We start from the raw sequence: 9,283 nt of genomic DNA on the forward strand, positions 1-9,283 counted from the left end.
AAATACAGAATAATAAACTCAGAGCACATTCTGGCCTACTGAAAAAACAGAAAATGCATATTCTTCATACAAGTTTACCTATTTTAGTAAAGGTTTACTATAAACATGATCAAGACTTCATAAATTCAAAGCACCAATTCGTCACTAATACCTGAAAATTTCAACAAGGGCAAATTAATTGAGCTGGGTTTGATTTTTTAAAATATCCTTATTTATTTTTAGTTTTGTGGCAAAATAGAACACAGGCTTACATTCTCACATTTACTAAAAGGGACCAAATACACAATTTTTATGCCTACCAGGTTTGAAACCTTGGAACTATTTTTGTCTTTTCCTTTCTTATCTTCCTATGTCCAATCATCTATAGGCCCCATATGTTGTTCACCTACCACTACCCTCACCAGTCTAGTACTATTTGCTCATCCCACAGGTAGTACAACAGCCTGAGTTGTTGATGGCCTCCAGTTTCTTTTTCCTTACAAATTATCCTGCATATCACACTTACATGGTACTCACTGTCATGTTAACATTATTCTAATTCGTCTACTAAACGTGAAGACTAGGCTCAGTTTTAATTATTGGCCATTGGTCACTTAAAACTCTTTAAGTCTGTGACTAGATAATGGGACCAATACCTACTCTACAGGTGGAAAATTAACAGAGACTATATTGAAATACTTTACACTGCAAAGCCCTATAAAAGATACAATCTACCAAAAAAGTCTATCTATAGTCCTATATTATTCAAAGATTAAGAGAATTTTAAAACATACATTTCTATAGTGCATGTCTGTTACTAAATGTTTTCATTTGTTCAACAAACTTTGCTGCTACCTATTAACCAGGTACTGTGCCATATCTTGGGGACACACAAGCGATCAATACAGGCAGAGTCTGCTCTCATGAAGTTTAAAATCACTCACTTTTTGAAGGATAAAGTAAATTCTATTCCTCTAACCTGTGTGTGTGTGTGTGTGTGTGTGTGTGTGTGTGTGTGTGTGTGTGTAGTTGTATTTGTTAGTGGGGACTGAACCCAGGGACTTAAACATTAAGCTACACCCCCAGTCAGTTGTTTAAAATTTTGAGACAGATCTCACTAAGTTGCCCAGGCTGGCCTCAAACTTGTGATCCTCCTGCCTCAGCTTCCCAAGTAACTGGAATTACAGGTGTGCACCACCACAACTTGCTTCCTCTAAATCTGTAACTTTAAACCCAAACTTAGAGCCAGGCACAGTGGCACACACCTAATCCCAGCAGCTCGGGAGACTGAGGCAGGAGGATTTCTAGTTTTAAGAGAGCCTCAGTAACTTAGTGAGGCCCTAAACAACTCAGCAAGACCCTATCTCTAATAAAATATATGGGCTGGAGTTGTGGCTCAGCTGTTTAGTGCCTTGGGTTCGATACGCAGTACCAAGGGAAAAAAAAAAGAAAAAACCCACTAAACTCAGGCTTAAAGAGACTCAGAAATGATTTTCCTAAGGATATGACTTCACATATACATATGTATGTGATATATATATGATGTGACAAAAAATGAGACTACACAGACATGTTTTCTAATTCTTTAAATGGTACCATTTTCACTACATCACAACTGCTTTTCAGGTGACATAATGATTAATGATAGTATGTGTGAAACATTGAAAGGCTCCCAAGACCATAATGAGCCCATAGTTTTATTGCTATTTTTAAAAAAAAAAAAAACAAGTCTAAAAGGAAAGTCAGACATTTCTTACCTCATAACCTTTCCCTTTAAATTTTGTCTTATCAAACACATGCCTTAAGGCAGGAAGCCCTCTCTCTGAAATTAATCTGTAAACAGAAAAACATTTTAAATTTCAAGTTTCCTAGAGTGATGTCCAAACTAAGACCACAGAAGAAAAAAATATTTCCTCCAAAATTGAAACAAATGTTTATAGGACAATTTGATTTTCAATTCGCCCCAACCCAAAGCTTGCAACATTAGAAAAAAACAATGGCTATAAAGCATAAATGTATATGGAAAAATGTACCTCTGAGCATCCAATTTGGGAATATTCCTTTTAACTGTTCTCTTTGGAGGTACAGGAATGGGTGCTCTGGTCCCTGACTCTGATGAAACACATCAAGATGCAGCATTAAATAATTTAAGCCTTACTATGAATTTATTATTTCTAAGTTGATGGATGGGTAAGTAAACACAGACACTTTTGCAAAACTCTATACAGACCTTCCTCAGGTTCAGCTCCTTCACCATCCCTCTCTGGAGATGCTGGAGGTGGGAAAGGAGGAAAAGTTTCATCTTCTACATGATCATAATCTGGCAGGGCAACAAAGCCATTCTCTTGTGGTTCTAACATCTTTTTCTCTAGGGCAAAAAAAGTAAAATTATTCTTACTTATCCAAAATAATATTCCTATTATGTAGGCAAGTTCCGGGTGTTAGCCACATTTTAGACGCACACATCATAAAAAAGTAATGGGGAGGGGGCTGGGGAGATAGCTCAGTTGGTAGAGTGTAAAAAAGTAATGGGGAGGGGGCTGGGGAGATAGCTCAGTTGGTAGAGTGCTTGCCTCGAAAGCACAAGGCCCTGGGTTCAATCCCCAGCACCGCAAAAAAAAAAAAAAAGTAATGGGGAAAAGGACAAGGCTAGAAATCAGAACTGAGTTCTAATATAGATTCTATGACTGAATATAATTTTGAACAAATCATTTTACCTCAACTACTGAGTTTCCCCTATGAGGAAAGGATTACATTGATTTTTTAGAGGGTTTCAAACTGTGATCTAAAAGGATGTGAATAGACGGAGTACAGATAATTCATCCTTATACGTAGAAGAGCTTTTTCAGTGCTGCCGATCAACCCTAGGGCCTCGTGCATGCCAGAGAAGTACATACCACTGAACTTCTTTCCCAGGCTAGAGCGGCTTTGTTTTTTTGTTTTTTTCTTTTTTTTTTTTTTGTACTGAGGATTTAACCCAGGGTTGCTTTTCTAGAGCTACATTCACAGTCCTTTTTATTTGAGACCAAGTTGCTGAGAGTTTCACTAAACTGCTGAGGCTGGTCTCAAACTTGCAATCCTCCTGCCTTAGCCTCCTGAATTGCTGGGATTATAGGCATGAACCACTATACCTCGAGCAGTTTTTTAAAAAGCACCACCAAAGACAAAAATCTGCTTACATATTCGTTTTCTAGGTAGGTTTCCTCTGAAGAATGAGAAATTACCCTCAAGCATATAACTCAAAATACGTTTTTCAGTACCATCTTTCAGTTGACCTCTCAGCAATAGCTGACACTTTGTCAATCCCTTTTTCTTGAAAAATGTTTTCCTCAACATTTGAAAGGGTATTCAATTGGTTTTTCTCCCTTTATGGACACTCCTCCTGAATCTTCTTTGCAGATTCATCTTCTTCTAAACTGGCCATTAGGTATCCAAAACTCCATCCCAGGCCCTCTTGATTCATTCATGCACATGGCTTTCACAATTATTTATTTATATGTTACTCACAAATATTTATCTCCACCCTAGACCTCAACTGAGCTTTAAACCTCTACTGCCCTCCTTATAGTTCTTACATGTCTTGGGCACTTATTAATTCAAGAACAAAAATGAATTTCTAAATATTCCCAATTCAGTGAATGCCAACTATCCAGCTATGCAGTCAGAAACCTACAAGTCATCTTTGAAACTTCCCCTCTACCCCATATATCCTGTCCATTTTATTTTCTAAATATCCCTTGAATCCATTACTCCCCATCTCTAGAGTCACTTCCCAATATTTCTTCCTTGAATTACTCCATTACTCCCATCCACTTGCCTCTTTTAATCCATTTTTCTTATTACAGCTAAATTCAACCTTTGAAAATGTAAAATTGATGGCGTCAAGACTTAGCTTGAGGGGGCTGAGGCTGTGGCTCAGTGGTAGAGCACTTGCCTAGCATGCATGAGGCCCTGGGTTTGATCCTCAGCACCACATGAAATTGTGTCCACGTACAACTAAAACAAAAAACAACAACAACAACAACAAAAAAGACAGCTTGAGTATTTCAATGGCTTCTGACTGCTTTTAGAATGAAAACCCCAAGGTCCCAAGTGATCTAGGCTCTTCATACCTCTCTGGCCCCACTTCACATAATTCTTTGCCCCTTCTTTCTGTTCCTTGAAAGAGCCATATCCCTTAGGCCCTTGGATCTTTGCAAATTGCTATTTCCTCTCTTGAAAACTTTTCCCTGAATCCTAATCACTTTCAGATCTCAACTATCACCTCCTCAGAAAATCTACCCTAATTTCATCAACTTAAATCCTTCTTTAATAAGCACTGATAATACCAAGTCTCACAGTAATTATCTCAACATTAGCTTTTATTTGTGTGCTTATTTAATGTTTGTTTCCCATACTAGACAAGTTCTAAAAGGGCAACGACCAGGCAATGCTCTTGGTGTTCGCCCACTGTGTTTCAAGTGACGGTTCACAACAGATGCTCAATATATATTTGTTGAGTGAAGGAAGTAAAGAATTACACAACCCTAAAATATACTTTGGAAGTGTTGGCAAGATTATCCTATCTACTTTTTTTTTTTTGGTACTTGATATTGAACCCAGAGTCTCCAGCATGCTAAATGCACCCATTTTTTACCTATACTTTCAACCATCTCTAATTTTCTGCATGTTGAAATCTTATTAAAAATTTTAAAGAATGGAACAAATACGTGAAAATAAGACAATGGTGGCGTAACTGCCTCTTTTTAAGACACTGATGAAAGTCTTACTTCCTCCTCTGATCCTCAAACTTTCAGAGGACTGAAGGTCAACACACTTAATATCTAAACCACAATTCGTTCCCAGGCCCTTCCGTTTCCCATGTCCAGCTTCTCCCAAATTGTCAAAACAGAAGCCCTCTGTCTCAAGAGAAAGCCTACCAGGCTGACTAAGTGCCCGCCGGGACCCACCCCCGGGACACCAAACCTCCCACCCTCCTCTCCAACTCTCACCCCGCTCCCGCCTGTTCGACCTCGCTCTTCGGCTGCACATTCACAAGACACCCTCTGTTTAGAAGCCCCTCTACAGAAGCGGAGGGAACCAGAAAAACATGCGCTCCGGCCAGAGGGCTGGGCTTAGAGACAGGCCGCCCCCAACACCAACACAGGTAAACGTGCCCGCCCCCACAGGTCCAGGCCGGTCAGGCCTCCGCTTGCTGCAGGCGCGCTCCGGCCGATCAGCCGAAGTCCTGTTCTCCAACTCCTCACCCGCTCCCTGCGACTCCCCAGCTCCACTCTCTAGATCCGAAGAAGCCTCCGGATCTAGAACTTCACTCGGCCATCACCAGCTCTCACCTCACGCCACCTGCTGCCTCAGCGCTCTCAGCGCCACGGAAGTCGTAGCAAGCGAATCGAACCTCTCGCGAGACGCCAATACTCTCGCCTTGAGAGAGCTCTCAGCGTTTGGCGCCAAATATGCGCACGACCTAGGCGGGGCCTTTGGGAAGCTCCTCCTCCCGCACCACGCCCCACCTTTCCCCAGTCTTGCGCAATCCACACTTCCGCCTTCTTTCAGCTGTGGGTTTTTTTCCTCCACCTTTGCTTAAAGTTCTCGGTTGTCACTTTCTGGACACTTTATACTTTGGAAATGTTGAAAACCGAGTTGTGGATGAAGTTAAAAAGGACAGAGGGAAGCAGTATTGTTTGCGAAACTACCGTTTCTTCAGAGTTAATTGCGGAATGCCTTGAGCGTGAGTTTGTCTTTTCCTGGGTGCTGAGGATTGAGCCCAGGGCGCTCCACTGAGCTACTTCCCCTGCACTTTTTATTTTTTTTATTCTGAGACGGTCTAAGTTGCCCAGACTGGCCTGGAACTTGTGATTCTCCCGAGTAGCGCTTTGCAGACGCCATTGTTTTAAACGTAAATTTATTAACTTTTTTAAAAACTAGCCAGGTACGGCGACACACGCCTGTAATCCCAGTGACTCGCGACGCTGAAGCAGGAGGATCTCCAGTCATCTCGGTAATTTTACTAAAACCCTGTCTCAAAAATAAAAAGGCGGGGGCCGGGTTTGTGGCTCAGTAGTAGAGCGCTCGCCTAACACATGTGAGGCACCGAGTTTGATCCTCAGCACCACATAAAAAATAAATAAATAAATAAAGGTATTATGTCCATCTACAGCTAAAAATAAAAAAGGACTGGGGGTGTATCTCAGTGTAAAGCGCCTCGGGTTCAATCCCCAGTAACCAAAAATGAAGAAAAAGAAGAGAACAAAAAAGGGCTGAGGAGATAGCTCAGTCGGTAGAGTGCTTCAAGCACGAGGCCCTGGGTTCGATCCCCAGTACCACACACACACACACAAAGCAAAAATGATATCTGCCGCAAATGCACAACCTAAAATATAATTTGGAAGTGTTGGCAAGATTATCCTATCTCCTTTTTTTTTTTTTTTTGGTACTGGATATTGAACCCAGAGTCTCCAGTATGCTAAATGTACCCTTTTTTGACCTATACTTTCAACCATCTAATTTTCTGCATGTTGAAATCTTATTAAAAATTTTAAAGAATGGATCAAATATGTTCGAATAAGACAAAATTGCCAGTTCTATCTGCCTGAAATTGTGTATGAAAATGTGTATATGTACATTTTGCTTCATTTTTTCCATATATGCAAGTTAATATGAATTAACAAAATTTAATCAGTTTGAAACAAATAAGTAGTCCATATTGCTGAGGCAAGAGGTATACTCGTTATTATCCAGATAACAATCTGTATTCTACACTTTTTGTCTAATAAAGTAAATGTAAAAGCATTATGAGAAGTTAAAAAGTTACACACTTCCCCCAAAGCAAAAGAAAAACTAAATGGATACTAAGTATGAACTCAGTTCATCATTTATTGGTTGGTAAACTTTGTACTTCAGCTTCCTCATTACAGTATTAATAAATAGTATCTTCTTCATTTAGTTGTGAGGCATATTAACAGTATCATTATCCACATAATTTTTAGAATGCTTTACTCTTAGAAAATGTCAAGATTTTGTTAAGTAATTGTAGACCCATGTGAATAAATTACTACAACTGTATTCAATATTGCCAAACACAGATTGTCTCTTTTCTTTATATGAAGTCTAGGGGCTGGGGATGTGGCTCAGTCGTAGGATGCTGGCCCAGGCATATTTGGAACTCTGGGTTCAAACCTCAGCACTGCAAACAACAACAAGCCCTCTAGGCTTGTTTTCTTTAGCAATTTCACCAAAGATAGTCCTATAGTACAAGTCATTAAAAGTTTTTTAAAACAATGTTTAAAAAAATAAAATAGTGGCCTGATACAGTGTTGCACACCTGTAATCTCAGCAACTGGGGAGCCTGAGAGAGGAGGATGGCAAGTTCAAAGCTGGCCTCAGCAATTTAGCGAGGCACTACGCAACTCAGTGAGACCCTGTCTCTAAATAAAATACAAAATAGGGCTGGGGAGTGGCTCAGTGGCCAAGTACCTCTAGTTCAATCCCCAGTATCAATAAATAAATAAATATTCAAAAGAGCTGGGCATGTGACTCAGTTGTAAAACACCCCTGGATTAAATCCCCAGTACCAAATAAATAAATAAATAAATATTTTTAAAAAATAAGAAGAATTGGACATATGCTCAGTGGTTAAGCACCCCAGGTTCGATCCCTGGTACCAAAAAAAAAAAAAAAAAAAAAAGTATTCATTGAATAGTGAATGTGCAAGATTTTCTGGCAAATAGGGAACCCATTCGACCACACATCTAGATAGGTTTTCAAGATATGGTTTGGAAGAAAAGAAATGAGGTCAGTCTTTTAAAACCAAAGACAACAAATTACATCCCATGTTAAAAAAAAAAAAAGTCTTGTTGGGCACAGGGGCACGTACCTCTAATCACAGCTACTTGGGAAGCTGAGGCAGGAGGTACTTCAGATAAAGGACTGGGGAGGCAGCTCAATAGTAAAAGTGTCCCTGGGTTAAATCTCGAGTACAAAAAAAAAGGTACAGTCTGGGGATGTAGCTCAGTGGTAGAGCACTTGTCTAGCACACAAGGCCCTATCTTGTTGATTGGCTGGTTTCATTTGGATTCATCACTTAGGTAAACCCTGGGCTGACTGGAGGTAATAATCTGCTATATACTTGAGGACTCTATCTCAAGAATATAGATACACTTGCCCCCTGCCTTGTATGGGACAAATCGAAATTGCAATTGTATCACCTAGTCAGGTCTACAGTGGCATTAGCAACCAAGGTGACAAGGCAGGGTTTATAAATTAGGATCAACTCAGCTGCAAAATTACAGGAAGCAAAAAAGAAACAAAAAGAAAATAAGCTAAATAAACTAAAATTCTAATAAACAAGATAGAATTTTATTTCTCCCATACAAGAAGGTGTGTAAATCCACAGTCAGCATGTGCCTCATGCTTTTAGAATGCAGTCTCCTAACTCCTTACTATGTAATCATTCCACTCTCAAGTTCATCTCACTGTCCAAGAGCTCTCACTTCCCAAGCTCCAACTACATCCTGGTCAATAGGAAGGAGGAAAGGAAGAAAAAGATGGCCCCACATGTTCAGAACACTTCCCAGAAGCTGCCTACAATTCTGGTTACCTCCTATTATCCAGAATGTAACCACATGGTCACACCTAGGTGTAAGGGAGGATAGGAATGTAGTCTTTATTCTTGTTGGCCATATGCCTAGTAGAAACTCAGGATTTCTACAGCTGTGGGAGAAGGGGTGAAAAGATGTCAGGTACAACTAGCAGATAACCATAAATAACAAGGTAGAAAAAATAAATACATTAATTTTGCAAATTTACAATTTGGGGTATTGCCAAAAATATGAAGAATATGATAGCTAGTACTTTCACAATAATACACACAAGCAATTCTCAGCATAAGACTATTTCATCACTATAAACTGATTTATACCTTTGGGAATCTTTCCAAGAACTTACCCTCAAACCACAATATTGGCTCTACTAATAACTAAAAGCCTGACTGTGATCAATTCACTTCATTGTTTTGAGTCTGGTCTTTGTAATACACAAGGTGTAGATTAAATGATCCCAAAGGTATTATTTTAATGAAGAATAATAAAGCCTAAAGTAAAAATCAACAGATATTGACTGAGTGTTCTGTTTTTGTAATAAACCGGTGTCTTTTCTCTTAATAAGCTTATAGTTAAATTGGTAAAGTAAGATAACCCTTGAACACATGGAAAATGTCTGGGGACACCTATCATCTTATGAGTTCATTCCCAAGACAAAAGAGAAAAATTCACTTTCCCAGGGTTCCATGTGTGTTGGGAGCTGCAAA

The 9,283-nt window shown here is 39.6% G+C and overlaps 1 protein-coding gene across 6 annotated transcripts in view; it reads right to left on the reverse strand.

Moving 5' to 3' along the window:
• Positions 1 to 5,428, reverse strand: part of TIPIN (TIMELESS interacting protein) — a 36,761-nt gene extending 31,333 nt beyond the window's left edge. The window contains exons 1-4 of one of the 6 annotated variants that reach the window (XM_079125727.1): positions 4,971 to 5,210; positions 2,210 to 2,347; positions 2,013 to 2,091; positions 1,737 to 1,812 (exon numbers count right to left, since the gene is read on the reverse strand). In XM_079125727.1, the coding sequence (XP_078981853.1) occupies positions 1,737 to 1,812; positions 2,013 to 2,091; positions 2,210 to 2,347; positions 4,971 to 5,010 (333 nt within the window). In that variant the 5' untranslated portion in view covers positions 5,011 to 5,210. The other 5 variants (XM_079125726.1, XM_079125730.1, XM_079125729.1 and 2 more) reach the window with 5 other exon arrangements.
• Between the last annotated feature and the right edge of the window lie 3,855 nt (positions 5,429 to 9,283).

The sequence above is a fragment of the Sciurus vulgaris genome, assembly GCF_902686455.1.
Source record: "Sciurus vulgaris genome assembly, chromosome: 2".
Classification (NCBI taxonomy): domain Eukaryota; kingdom Metazoa; phylum Chordata; class Mammalia; order Rodentia; family Sciuridae; genus Sciurus; species Sciurus vulgaris.